The 13,192-nt window shown below is 51.2% G+C and overlaps 7 protein-coding genes across 7 annotated transcripts; 4 read left to right on the top strand and 3 right to left on the bottom strand.

The window, feature by feature from the left end:
* Positions 1-76: 76 nt before the first annotated feature.
* On the bottom strand, positions 77-1,570 carry MIND_01031300 (uncharacterized protein; the record flags this gene model as incomplete). Its single annotated transcript, XM_037366901.1, has 3 exons — positions 77-398; positions 444-685; positions 734-1,570. 3 exons carry the CDS (start codon positions 1,568-1,570, stop codon positions 77-79), a joined length of 1,401 nt encoding a protein of 466 aa, XP_037216295.1.
* Positions 1,571-1,709: 139 nt separating this feature from the next.
* On the top strand, positions 1,710-2,691 carry MIND_01031200 (uncharacterized protein; the record flags this gene model as incomplete). Its single annotated transcript, XM_037366900.1, has 4 exons — positions 1,710-1,824; positions 1,876-1,950; positions 1,998-2,023; positions 2,068-2,691. 4 exons carry the CDS (start codon positions 1,710-1,712, stop codon positions 2,689-2,691), a joined length of 840 nt encoding a protein of 279 aa, XP_037216294.1.
* Positions 2,692-2,963: 272 nt separating this feature from the next.
* Positions 2,964-4,698, top strand: MIND_01031100 (Glycerol uptake; the record flags this gene model as incomplete). The annotated part of the gene is made up of 15 exons (XM_037366899.1): positions 2,964-3,083; positions 3,131-3,147; positions 3,197-3,207; positions 3,253-3,312; positions 3,363-3,437; positions 3,486-3,499; positions 3,554-3,609; positions 3,662-3,863; positions 3,921-3,944; positions 4,004-4,036; positions 4,089-4,185; positions 4,238-4,303; positions 4,358-4,410; positions 4,457-4,505; positions 4,553-4,698. 15 exons carry the CDS (start codon positions 2,964-2,966, stop codon positions 4,696-4,698), a joined length of 1,023 nt encoding a protein of 340 aa, XP_037216293.1.
* A 43-nt stretch (positions 4,699-4,741) lies between these two features.
* MIND_01031000 (uncharacterized protein) lies at positions 4,742-6,119 on the bottom strand (the record flags this gene model as incomplete). The annotated part of the gene is made up of 4 exons (XM_037366898.1): positions 4,742-5,056; positions 5,101-5,460; positions 5,507-5,877; positions 5,930-6,119. 4 exons carry the CDS (start codon positions 6,117-6,119, stop codon positions 4,742-4,744), a joined length of 1,236 nt encoding a protein of 411 aa, XP_037216292.1.
* A 137-nt stretch (positions 6,120-6,256) lies between these two features.
* On the top strand, positions 6,257-8,699 carry MIND_01030900 (Peptide-N4-(N-acetyl-beta-glucosaminyl)asparagine amidase A; the record flags this gene model as incomplete). Its single annotated transcript, XM_037366897.1, has 16 exons — positions 6,257-6,387; positions 6,436-6,462; positions 6,506-6,526; positions 6,578-6,700; positions 6,742-6,794; positions 6,837-6,904; positions 6,952-6,994; positions 7,043-7,173; positions 7,226-7,298; positions 7,347-7,354; positions 7,400-7,522; positions 7,568-8,029; positions 8,081-8,204; positions 8,255-8,341; positions 8,393-8,450; positions 8,501-8,699. The coding sequence occupies 16 exons, from the start codon at positions 6,257-6,259 to the stop codon at positions 8,697-8,699; spliced, it is 1,731 nt and encodes a 576-aa protein (XP_037216291.1).
* A 178-nt stretch (positions 8,700-8,877) lies between these two features.
* On the bottom strand, positions 8,878-12,261 carry MIND_01030800 (FTHFS-domain-containing protein; the record flags this gene model as incomplete). Its single annotated transcript, XM_037366896.1, has 11 exons — positions 8,878-9,098; positions 9,150-9,873; positions 9,919-10,383; positions 10,432-10,481; positions 10,531-10,588; positions 10,635-10,818; positions 10,868-11,261; positions 11,311-11,422; positions 11,475-11,712; positions 11,765-12,103; positions 12,152-12,261. 11 exons carry the CDS (start codon positions 12,259-12,261, stop codon positions 8,878-8,880), a joined length of 2,895 nt encoding a protein of 964 aa, XP_037216290.1.
* A 134-nt stretch (positions 12,262-12,395) lies between these two features.
* MIND_01030700 (Mitochondrial grpe) lies at positions 12,396-13,132 on the top strand (the record flags this gene model as incomplete). The annotated part of the gene is made up of 2 exons (XM_037366895.1): positions 12,396-12,569; positions 12,623-13,132. The coding sequence occupies 2 exons, from the start codon at positions 12,396-12,398 to the stop codon at positions 13,130-13,132; spliced, it is 684 nt and encodes a 227-aa protein (XP_037216289.1).
* Between the last annotated feature and the right edge of the window lie 60 nt (positions 13,133-13,192).

The following is a 13,192-nucleotide window of genomic DNA, read 5'->3' as shown; positions in this document are numbered from 1 at the left end:
CCGACCGGGCAATAACGGAGCGGAGGGACAAGAGTTCACCAATCGCTCCTAAATGAGCACGTGTTATTACAGCTGACTACAACCTCTTACGCTTCGAGGGGTTGTCTGTACCCTTTCTCCGTCTCAACGGCAACGGAAACGACGCATCACTATCGTCCTCTTCGTCCCGAATGCCACTGGTGTTGGGCCCAAGTGCCTGTTCATCGAACACCCGAGAAGTCCGAGACTGCGCCAAAGCAGCCGCGATTTCTGCCCCAATGCTCGCCACTTTAACCTCCAATCGCTCCTCGGTTTGAAATATGGCCGATATTGTCCGCACAGAGTCAGCCAAGTCGTCGTCCTCAGATTCAAACTCATCATCACAATGTTTCCGTCGTTTGGGTTTGAAGCTGTAGCGACTAAAAGCGATTAGAATAGGATATATCTTTGTTCTTGGATCTTACACGTTCGGATCTGGCTCCCAGCTTGGGTCATGAGTTCGCATGTGCTGAGTTAACGTTGTTCTTCGCGTGAAGGTCTTTTCGCAGGTCATTTCTTCGCACTTGTAAGGCCGTTTTCCTGTGTGCGTTCTTCGATGTCGCGCCAGGCTGCTGGAATCACCGAAGGTTTTGCCGCAACGCGGGTACTCGCAAGAATGAGGCTTTTCTCCCGTGTGCACCCGTTGGTGCACGTGCAAGGCGGACCGCTAACAACAAGTCAGTTTTTTGGCCAAAGACGGGAGTAGTGGGAATACCTGAATGAATGATTTACCACAGCCAGGATGCTCGCAAGGAAACGGCCGTTCACCAGTGTGGATTCGCGTATGACGAATCAAGTCACTACGTCGATTGAAAGATTTGTTGCACTGATCATGGTCGCAAACATGAGGCTCCTTGGCTTTGGGTGTCGGTAGCGCGGAAGTAGAAGCAACAGGCTGCGAGTCATCGCGTTCCAGGAAGTCGTCGGGAGACGGTGGGCGGTTTTCTGGTTCGAAGCGAGTGGCAAACTGGGTCAACATGTGGTCCATTTCGGCAAGTTCTGCCATTTGGGGAGTAGATGCGCGACGTGGCAAGGAGAACGCGTCTGGGAGTCCATCTTCACTGTTTTGCTCGCTGTTGGTATATAAAAAGTCGCTTCGTTTAGAGGTCTGGTGGCTCTCCGTGAGGGAGTGAAATGCTGGTGCGCTTCGAGTTGTTTTCGGCTCATCTCCTGGTCTCAGCTGTCGACTAAACTCTGTGTCCGTGGGAGAATTGTGCGCGTTGGCTGCTCGCAAGGCGGCTGCAAGACCAAGATCCATTGTCGTATTGGCCTCCGGAGACTCTTGGCGCTGCTCAGCCACAGCGCAAAGCAACGCAGCTGACGCAGCAGAGGCATTCTGACTCAGAAGAGTTACTATTTCTCGTTGGAATATTTCGACAGCATAGGACTCGGATGGAGAGGAATAGTCGGGGATGGGTGAAGGTTGATTGGGGGTAAGACTCGATTCAACCTCATCATCGATTGTTTCGTCATGAACGACATCTGAAAGTTCTAAAGTAGCTGGTTCGTCCTGGGAAGCTGGCTGTTCGTCGATGGTGTGGTCGTGGTCCATCTTCGGCCATGTGTCGTCGGAGGTTGGCGGCGGGTCACGTCATTTGTCACACACACACACAGCAGCTTTTCTCCTACACTCAAGAGTCCACTAGATCGACCAAAGAGTCGCGTCTCCATCCCTCTTTTTCTCGCGGGCTATGGCCTCCAATATGTCCCAATATCTCCCGCAGACGAGGTCTCAGCTCAAGCCACGTCGGCATCATGGCTACTCAGTTGTTCTCTTCATTCTTGGCACTCTCCTACCTCCACTGGGTGAGTTCACCTTCCACTCTGGATCATCGAAAATCTAAAGCTTTGCCGTAGCCGTGGCGGCTAGATTCGGCATTGGGACAGACTTTTGGTTGAATGTCATCTTGACGATTTGCGGCTACATTCCAGGTTGGCTCCAAACTTACTCAATGGTTCCTGAGACTTAACTCATTCAGGGCATGGCCACAACTTTTACATCCAGGTGTGTAATCCGGCTGCAGTGCTATATCGACTCACCGGGTATAGAACATCCGAAACAACAAGACTCACGCCCGTACGCCAAAATGGGCGCAACGCTATGGCCTCATCGACACCACCAAAATTCAGCGTAATGAGCGCAAGTCGCAATGGTCGAGCCGCTATAATGATCGTCTTCCGCGCTCCACACTAGAAGGGGCTCCCTATGCTGAAGGGCAGGAACAAGGCTCCTCAGCGAGTCTCTCTTCTGATCCCCAACCGACCAACCGAACACAAACCAATAATGGAGAATTATGGGGCTCACAAGACGAGCAATATTATAATACAGACAATTCTTCTCGCTCCTCTGGTCGCTGGCACTACCCTGCCAACTTTGACGATGCAGCGCTGACAACCGACACGCCAAAGAAGAAGAAGAAGAGCGCAAAGAAGGACCGTTGGGCACGGACAGAGGACGCGTACTCGATTACGGAAGAGCAATCACGTAAGAAGCGTAGCAAGAAGAAGAAGAGTCAACCATCGATGTACTCAGCGGAAAGTCTCGATGGTCCTGAGCCAGCAGAGGGTGGCCACTATGGACCTGGTGGTGGTCGATCCACCAACAACCAACAGCAGCAACAACAACAACCTACGACCCAGAATGCGGATGACATCTTCAGCCACGAGTTTTAGCACTGTACTTATTACCTCCTGCAGTTATTTATCTAGCCTATCGTTTAATCTGAAGACTGCAGCCGTTCCTGACTCGGGTCCTATCCGGTTCGTTTGTCGCGATTCTTGTTCAGCCAAATTGAGCGCCTCCATGACCGTGTAAAATGTTTGGCGGTATCTTGTGATCCTCCCCCCCACAACGGCATACCACTCAATGCAGCCGAATTCTCCCACCCGACCCCATACAAAAGCCCGGCACTTCCACAAATCAAACTTGGACTTGCTCTTCATCCATGCATCGCCCTGTTGTGAGATTCAACAACCTTCGAACATCCCGACCACGCGTTTTCGCTGCTTTCGAGCGTCGTCGGCATACCAGCGCTAGTTGGCTCGTAGAATGTTACGCTGAAGCAGTCAGTTACACTCTCCACCGCAGTGCTGAACTCACCTTGACCTATAGCTGGGTGTTTTTCTATAGTACGTACTATGCTCTGCCTTCCCTCGAATATTCTGACATGTTGTCCAGCACCTACATGGGTAAGACGCCGTTGATTAAACTATAACCAGCTCTTATCGTCTCAGGTGTTGGGTCTCAGGCTCTCTATGTCCTTGGCAACATCCTCCAACTTGAGGGCGCTTCGTGTAGGCTTACTCCATGACTTGACTTCGCAGCTAATGCCCACATCCCACAGCGGGGCTCCAAATTGGGCTCGCGTACGCATGTGGAATCTTACTGGCTATCACTGTGTGCAATGCGACATCGGGAGGTGAGAAAGCCATCGATCAGCTGCGTTAGACATTTGAGCTTCTTTCAGGCCACTTCAATCCCGTAAAACACCATTATCTTCGGCGCTATGATCTGCTAATCTCGTGGTGAAAACAGGCCGTGACCATCACCCGTGTCCTCTTCGAAGGCTTCCCGCCGCTCAAGGGGCTCCGGTAAGTTCCAGATATAGATCACAGTCAGTCCACCACATTCAACGCAACGCAGCTATATGGTAGCCCAGGTATTTGGAGGCTACATCGCCTGCTTGCTGGTCTACGTTCAGTACAAGACTTTCTTTGGCGCTGTCGATCTTGTGTTGGAGGCCGCAGGGCCCGGACATAAGGAAAGCGTATTCTGGACACCATCAGGTCCTGGAGGAGTCCTGGCACTTTCGGTAACGGTTCGTCCCGACAACTCAAACAAAAGAGTAAAAATTGTATTGACCATCTGTCGCTTCACATAGCCGGGCTCCAATCTGGGGCAGGTCTTCGTCAACGAGTTTGTAGTCGTAAGTCTTCTTTTTTACCCGCCTTCCCGCGGATGATCGCCAATCTCATAATTCCGCAGGACTTTGTTCTCGGAACTGTCATATGGGCAACGGTAAAACGATTTATCGGTCCTCCTGACCTCGTCAAGACTGACTTTTGGACAGTTGGATCCCACTAACGAGCTGATCCCGCCTTTCTTGGGTGCCGTTATCGTTTCGTTGGCATATGCTGCTGCGATCTGGAGCTTCGGTGGAATTGGCTGTGCGCCATTATCTGATATATTGTCGCATTGGGACACTCAACGTTTTCTCAGTGGCTGCAAATGCCGCACGTGATGTGGGTGGTCGTCTTGCCGGTTTGACCGTTTTCGGAATGGGCGGTCAGTATAGTCTGACATAATTAGCAAAGGGTTTGGATGACTAACTATCTACAGCGAGTGGAGGCCCCTACGCTGCACTAGCCGCTCTGACCAATATTCCTGCAACGGTAAGGTGTTGGTTATATCCCGGTTGTCGCCGAACTTTTGTTAAAGATCCTCTCCCGCGTGATGTATGAGTTCATGATTTCGGATTCATACCGCGGTAAGGTCCACACTCTTTCCTACTGTCCCGTTAACAGGCGGATCCAGTCATTCCTGCGGCGCATCTCGAGGTGATTGAAATGCACAAGGATCATAGTCGACTACGAAGCCACGGTCTCGACAGTCCAGAGAACGAGAGTGACATTATGGATTCAGAGTCCAAAGGGCACATCGGCGAAGTGGAACGCGTTTAGGCCCCCCAGAGCAATAATGTAGTACAACATGTCGCAACACAAGTCAGGATTCAATTGAACCATACTCCAAGATGGGCGAAGGGCCTGCTGTTGGCAATAGCGCATAGTTGGAGTTTTCAGCAGTATCGGGAGGGGGAATAGGCTCGAATGTGTCTGGTAGAACTAGGCTGGGAACAAGGGGTGTGGCAAGATCCATTGACTGTTCGCCGTCCCACTCTAGTAAATTGGGCCGCGTAATATCTCCGTTCTCTGACGGACTGCCAGTTTCTGGTGGTAGTTCGGGAGTGTGGCGCGGACCTGGCGTCGGTGGTCGTGGGAATCGGAGTTGCGAAACCGTGGGTGGTGAGGCCGGTGAGGTCTGAACAACGTGAGATGTGCAACGTGATTCAAATGAGAGCATACGATGGGTGGGGAAGCTAGGATTTGTTCCCTTAAAAGAGCTCGTTCATCTCTTAGAGCATCAACTTGCGCTCCTAGCTCTGCGATTTCCCTTTCAAGGGCAATATGGTCATTATTTTCGGTTACAGGAGAATGCCGAGCCGGATGATTGGGTGTGCTATGGGCCACTTGTGCCCTGGTGATTCGGAATTCTTCAATTTGCCTGCCTAGTGTTTCAATGTCTTTGGCGAAGTCAGATGCAAAATTCGAGCTAGGGGCAGAGGATGCCCGTTGCCTCGGGCGAATGGTGCGATCTGGATCATGTTGAAGAACGATTGGAGGGACGACTGGCGGTCTTGACGATGTTGCTTGCATCTCCTCAACCTAACAATAGCTCAGTCCAGAGACTTTTGACCATGATGCCACGCACTTTTGCTGCAAGTTGAGCAACCTCCGCAGCTAGCCTCACGTTAATGGCCTCAGTTTGTGCAATCTCCTCGTCTGCATGATGTCTTGGGTTGAGGGATAACCCAGCTGCCGCCAAGTCAGCTTCGCGTCGGGCAAGCTGGGCCTCTAGAATAGCTATTTGTGCTTTGGTAATACGTCGAGTTTCGGCGTGAGCTTGCTGCTCAGCCGTCAGCTTAGAGCGAAGGGCCACAATCGTAGCAGAAGCGTACGCCCAAAGGTCACTGTCTGTCTCGCTTGGAAGCACAACTGGTGGTGGACTTAATGGCTGGAGCATTTGTGGGAGAAAGAGTCGCGGTCTGGGGAGAGAGAAAAAGTCTTTCTGTGACGATTCGACTGGGAAATCTTCTCGGTATGAAAATGATGATAGCAAGAAAAAGTCACTCACCACGCTCTGCCAGTTCGATAACAGCGTCCCGCAAATTGTCTCTCTCAAACTCGGCCACACGGGCGACGTCGCGGAAAAACGAAAGTTGGTCGTTGTGTTTCTCTATCAGGGCACTTTGCGCAGCACTCTGTTGTGCATACTGAAGGCGGAGCGTGTCAAGCGCGTCGAGGGCAATTTGCAGACGATCCATCAAGATTATGTCATCTAGGTTCTCACACTTTATCGACCTCCATGCGATGAAGATTTTACGAAGCATGCTTCCCAGCATCACAACTTCGCGTTCGCGCGTACTTATACTTGACCAATTACTGCGACAGTCAGGGCAGCATGCGACTTTCCCTAGCGTTCCTGTTTTCTGTCGCCCTCTCCACCGTCAACGCTGTCCTTGTTGATTTTCAGGTCGCTCAGCCACCTCCCGTTCCCCAAGACGCGAAGCAATGCACCATCCAGATCCTTCAGTGAGTAATGTGCCCCATATAGTTCTCTCTCTCAACGCGTTTCCTCAGACGTGACTTCGCATTCTCATTCGGCTTGTGAGTAACCACTGGACCAGATCCATTATGCTCACACGATCAGGGCTGAGGTTGTTCAATTCGCGTACGTCTTTCGCTCCTTTCCGTGGTATCTGCAGGTTAATGTGGTGAGCAGGCCCCCGACCGATTGCGGTGAACCAGGGTCTTGGGCAGCAATCACACTCAACTTTACGGTGACCAGCAATGGCACACAATTCGACCGTCTAGGAATCTTCACCTTCCAAAATGTTGAAAGTGCGTACAACAACACTGGGTTGCAGTCAAATAACTGTTGTACAGTTTGGCGGACTTCGACACCGGAGCCGACACGAACTGGGATCATATGGACGCATGTTATATTCAATGCTTCCCCAATCAATTTCCCTGACGAGCAGCCAGCTATATCAAGGATGTCACTCGTTTCACGCCCTTATTCGCAAAGCCGGGCACGTTTATTCTGCAGGTATCTACTCTTCACTATTAGGTCTGCCAGATAATTGACTCGGTTAGCTCGACAATCTGATTCAGACTGGACTGGATGGAATTTACTCCAGTTAGTTTGGTTTCCATTGCCGCCCCACCGGTTTCACCTTCTTTCCAGCGACATTACACGCCACCTTCTATGCATCCTCGCCCGCGCACCCTCCAGCTAAAAAGGCCAACCAGATTATCCCACTGTCCACACTTTCCAACACAACCGGGAACGATGCATCTGTTCCTCCAAGTTTCTCTGTGCGTTTCCCGCAACTCTGTTTTCTTGATTCTCACAACCTTTGACACGCAGATAAACGTTACCCTTCCGCAAAATGCCGTGGCGATCTACGCAGAAATAATTCCTTCCGGGAACGGAAATGAAGGTTAGTTGTATGCTTTTGGTGATCCAACCCGTGTCACTGATTCTGCAGAATTCTGGGTATGTTATTAACTACATCCAATACTGATTCTAACTCTGGAAAAGTATTTCAATGTTGCCAACGAATTCCTGCCCGAGCTTCCTTCCGGCACGCTTGGCCAAGGACCGTTCCGAGAAGTCAGACTCCTGGTGGATGGACAAGTTGCGGGCGTTGCGTTCCCCTATCCAGTGCGTTATACCGTGGTCCCATTGCAATATTCAATTCTCCGAAAGGTCGTATTTACTGGCGGATTTTCACCTCCGCTCTGGAGACCAATTACTTCATATGGTGCTGTCGACTTGCCTACCTACTTCATCGACGTGACACCATTTGTTCCAATTCTGACGGATGGCTTACCCCATACATTTACCTTGGATGTCGCATCTGCCGAAGCAGACCATACTATCCTCCAGAACTGGTTTGTGTCCGGGGCTCTACAAGTAGTGACAGATAGCTCATCGAAACGCACGACTGGCAAAATACTGTCGTATCAGGCGGAGCCCTTCGCAATCTCCAGCAATACCGGAAGCGTCGATTCGTCTAATGGAGACATCCACATCACTGTTTCTGCAACACGCAAGATCCACATTTCATCGGAAATTATCAGTGGAAGTGGGAAGAAGACACTAGTCAACTGGGACCAGCAGCTGACCTACTCGAATCAGCAAGACTACCTCAACGATACCCTCGTCCAGGTAATATCACTGAAACGTCGAATCCGGCATTTGACTTATTATGGTCACTAGAATCTCTTCCAGTCCACTACAGGATCCTCGCTCTCCACTCACAACGGAGTCCCCACAGTCAAAGATCAAGCGTCGTTCCCTGTCACGATCAACTTCACTGCACTCAACCCGAGTGGTTCATTCTGTATGCCTCATTGTTGTTTTTCCAATAATTGACTAGCTGACGGGTTGTAGTCTTCACGAGATTCGACCACAGCTACAACCGCAACCTGCTCCCGGGTATCTTTTTGGGATCGACGATTGCTGAACGCCAGATTGCTGGTAATTGTCGCACTCGTCAGAGTCTTCAACTTCCTTAACCGATCCGCTTAGCTGGCTTCTTCAACATCTCGTCTGCGGGAAACAGTGGCAATGGGACCTCCAACAACACGTTGCGTCTTGTGGTTTTATTCATTGTGTTCATGCTGATGCAGCACTTAGATTCTCGTATGTCGACACTCAAGGCAACACCTTCCAGAGGCGGGTCAATGCTGCCTTTAACAACATCACGCTGGATATTCAGAGTGGCTCGCTCGCCTCCAAAGCGAAGACAGGGGCCATTGACGGTGAAGCGCCAAATGGAGCCCAGGCTAGCTTTGCAGGAGCAAGACTTCCTTCCGGTCGTAGTCACGGTCATTGAAGCGCATCCACATCTATAGCTATTCTACTACATACCGACGAGATCTGTGATGGAATAAACGCGATCTAACTACCCTCGGCTCCGCGCTATCCCAACCACAGCTCAATAACCGTGTTGAGACGATCCGATCTAGAGCAAAGCACATTCGTTGAAAACGTCTAAAAGGAGCGTGGCCGCTCTAGAAAAGACCCTGCACGGCTCCGGTCTCGGAAATTCCCACTTCCCAGAAGCCGGGGCGCGTGCCAAGGCCAGGCATAGTGGCCATATCACCCAGGATTGGGTAGAGGAATCCAGCACCAGCAGACAAACGGACCTCCCGAATGGGAATCGTGAAGCCCGACGGGACCCCTTTCAGTTTGGGGTCGTGGGAGAACGAATATTGTGTCTTGGCCATGCAGACTGGGTCGACTCGTCAGTAATGAACACTTGCTCGCAAAAAGCGGAACTTACTGGTTAGGTTAGCGTACCCTTGCGCCGTATATGTCGCGAGCTGAGTCTTGGCCAAGTCACTGAGCTCGATCCCATCTGCGCCGTATATTTCTTTCGAAATAATGGCAATCTTTTCCTCGAGAGGAAGTTCTAGATCGTATAAGAACTTGAAGTTGGATTCGCCTTCACATGTCGCAATGACGGCTTCCGCCAACTCTCGAGCCCCAGCGCCACCCTCCGCCCAATGATTGCTGACAACAGCAGCATCAGCACCTCCTTTGAGCGCCTCCTCCCTGATCAACGCAAGTTCAGCGTCGGTGTCTGACGCGAAGCGGTTGATTGCCACAAGAACCTTGACTCCGAGTTTGCGACAATTGTGAATATGCCTGACAAGGTTCTTGCAGCCCTCCTTGAGGGTAACAAGATCCTCTTGCGTATACGTTGCGTGCAACGGCTTGCCAGGGGTGACTTCGGGACCACCACCATGCATTTTCAGTGCTCGCGTCGTTGCAACAATCACTGTCGCATTGGGTTTAAGGCCACTGATTCGGCACTTGATGTTGCAGAATTTCTCCATGCCCATGTCTGCGCCAAAACCACCTTCGGTCAAAACATAGCCAACGCGATCAGACGAATCGCCCTCCTCAGTACCGGCGAGCTTCAAGGCGATCTGATCCGCGAGGATTGAAGAGTTTCCGTGGGCAATGTTAGCAAACGGCCCAGCATGAACAAATACCGGTGTCCCCTGTAGAAGGTCTTAGGGTTGTGGGGTAAATGACTCGGAACTGACCTGCAAGGTTTGCATCAGATTGGGCTTGATGGCATCTTTAAGCAAAACAGCCAGAGCCCCAGAGACACCAATATCGTCCGCTGTTATTGGCTTGCCCTGCTTGCTAGTTGCCACGACCATCGCACCCAACCGTGCCTGCATATCCTTCAAACCCGTCGTCAGGGCAAGAACTGCCATGCATTCACTGGCGACAGCAATATCAAACCCGGTTTCCCGTTCGTGTCCCTTCTCTGCTGCTCCTTGACCAACAGTGATTTTGCGCAAGAACCGGTCATTGGTATCGATAACGCGGTTCCACGTGATCGTGGATGGGTCAACATCAAGTCTGGCGAATTGGGTTATTTCTTCAGGGGTGAGCTCGTTCGGATCCGTCTTGTTAATACCCAGTTTCTGAAGCCGCTTAAGCATAAGAGGAGCAAACTCGCGTTTGCCTTTCTTAGTGGGTACCAAACGCGAGTACAATGCCTGGAGAATGATCAGCACAGAACGCAAGTTAACGAAGAGTCAGCTGACTTTGTCTGATTGTGTAGCTTCATGGAACATCCTAGCATCCAAAGCAGCCGCTAGATACAGAATAAATGGCAATTCCAACGAGGAAAAGGGTTGAGGTACCAAGCAAGTTGTTTGCAGCAGTAACAGCATGAATATCACCAGTGAGATGGAGGTTAAACTGGATGACAATAAGTTAGGCTGCATCTAACATCCAATAGGGTTACCTCGTCCATAGGAATGACCTGACTGTAGCCACCTCCCGCAGCGCCACCCTTGATACCGAAGGTTGGTCCTTGACTCGGTTGACGGACGCAGGCAAAGGCCGGACGACTAAGCTCTGCACCGAGGGCCTGTGCAAGTCCTATTGTGGTCGTGGATTTACCCTCGCCAAGGGGTGTGGGCGTTATGCTGTTCGACGTTGGTGAGATTCTCGAAGGACACCAAAGGAAAAACTAACCCAGATATAACAATATATTTACCGTTCTTGCGATGGGCCAGTCGTTCAAGGACACTGAGTTCGACTTTGGCCTTGTATTTTCCATAGCTTTCGAGCTCGTCTGGAAGCAGGCCGATTTCCAGACCGAGTTCCGTAATACGCTTGGGGGTATGCGCCATCGCAATCTCGATGTCACTGGGGACCTTTTCCAGAATGTTGAGCGGGAGCGGCCTGATCTTGAGTGACCGTTGTTTTTCCCAAAGGCGCTCAGCAGAATGTAAAGTGTTTTCCATCAACATGGCCACGGTCATAGGTCCAACACCACCTGGGACAGGCGTGATATGGCTAGCGACTTCGGATGCAGACGCAAAGTCTACATCGCCGACTAGTCGTTGACCCGACTTTTTCGTAGCGTCTAAACTCCATTTGTCAGTCGAGCAATGAAGCAGTTGTTTTTTATTTACCAGGGATGTAGTTGATTCCCACATCGATGACCACAGCGCCTGGCTTGATCCACGAGCCCTGCACGAATTGAGCCTTGCCAACAGCGGCAACCAAGATATCGGCAGTTTTAACCTGATAGTGCTTTTTTGAGACGATCGGAGCAGTAGAATGACCAAAAACATACGATGTCTGCGATGTTCTTGGTCTTGCTATGGCATTGAGTGACTGTTGCGTCGCGATTCCTCAGCATAGACGCGACAGGGCTGCCAACGATATCACTGCGACCGAGGACAACGGCGTTTGCACCAACTAACGAGACCCCAGTGGACTCGAGTAAACGGATTACGGCTGATGGAGTGCATGGAGAGAAAAGAGGCACAGAAGCGCGGGAGGACAGATGACCGATGTTGTAGGCGTGGAAGCTCAAATAAATTTCAATCGTGGATGCGAATGAGAATAGCGCGGTTCACTCACCCATCGACATCCTTCTCTGGACTGACAGCTTCGGTAACCAGGCGCTCGCCCTCGGGAGATACATGCTCGCCAAGTGGTAGCTGGACGAGGATGCCACTGACTTGGTCGTCTGCATTGAGCTGCTTGACTGTTGCGATAACCTCGTCGACCGATGATGTCGCTGGGAGAGCGACATGGCGGAACTTGATTCCAACCTCCTCTGCTGCCTTTGCCTTCATTCGGACATACACCGATGAGTCGGGTCGTTCGCCTGCTTGGACAATGGCGAGTTGGGGCTGGAAGCGGGGAAATTGGGCCTGTTTTGCTGCTATTTTCGCGGCAACGCCATCGCGGATGGTCCTGTTTGGATTGAGCGGGGAATATAAGCACACAGAGAGAGACTTTTACTTTGCAAGGGCAGTCCCGTCGATTTGCATGGCAGATTTGGACAAGATAGGCTGAACGGATTCAACGGAAGGCCGAAATCCGCCTCGTAATATTGTTGCACGGGCTGCCATATTTTCACTTTTCTGGGGAGACACTCGCAGCTCACTCGGGCCTACGGTGAATACTCGTTCTTATACATTCGTCGTGAAGTGAGCTGGTGGAAAATATGTAAAAATTCTTTTGTTTGTCACGGGGTGACCCGAGGATGTCTCTTTTGCGTACCACTTCGCTGTCGTGCGCCCGCCGTTTCCGCCCCGCATTCCGCCTCTATTCGGATGCAGCCACCGCCGGAGAGTCGTCAACTGAACCTCCAAAAGACGATGCGCCAAAGGTTGATGCCGCTCTCGTCAAGGCCCAGGAGGAGGCTGCTGACCTACTTGTCTGTCTTGTTCAATACACTTTTTTTTGACTCACACTTATTTCTCCGAATAGAGTCGACTACGGTATCTGCAGGCAGACTTCCTGAATCTCCAACGCAACTCGGCACGAGAACGAGAAAAAACGCGTGATTTTGCGGTCTCAAATTTCGCAGCCGACCTTCTCGAGACCGTTGACGTGCTTTCCCTCGCCCTTAAATCCGTTCCGCAATCCGCCTTCGCTCCCTCAGAAACACCAGAAGGGTCTTTGGACACACCGACTACCCCTCCAGCCAAGTCAGCGAAAGAGCATCTACAAGAGCTCTATACGGGTGTCGAGATGACCCAGCGCCAGCTCCTCCAAACTCTCTTCAAGTACCACGTGAAGCCGTTCGACCCAACAGGGGATGCGTTCGATCCTAATAGGCATGAAGCGCTGTACCAGGCCCCAATACCTGGAAAGACACCTGGCACAGTCATCGACTGCCAAAAAATTGGATTCACCATTCGTGATCGCGTATTGAGGGCAGCTCAAGTCGGGGTTGCGCAGGATGTACCACAAAACTCAGAGGAGCCACACACATAATTACTGAGCATTAGGTCTAGATCTAGACGGTCCTACTAGAAGTATTATAGCTCTCTGTTA

The sequence above is a fragment of the Mycena indigotica genome (genome assembly GCF_014461135.1).
Source record: "Mycena indigotica strain 171206Taipei chromosome Unknown Mind.scaff0009, whole genome shotgun sequence".
NCBI classification, from domain to species: domain Eukaryota; kingdom Fungi; phylum Basidiomycota; class Agaricomycetes; order Agaricales; family Mycenaceae; genus Mycena; species Mycena indigotica.
The sequence above is the reverse complement of the archived record's forward strand: the minus strand, read 5'-3'. Positions and strand labels throughout refer to the sequence as shown.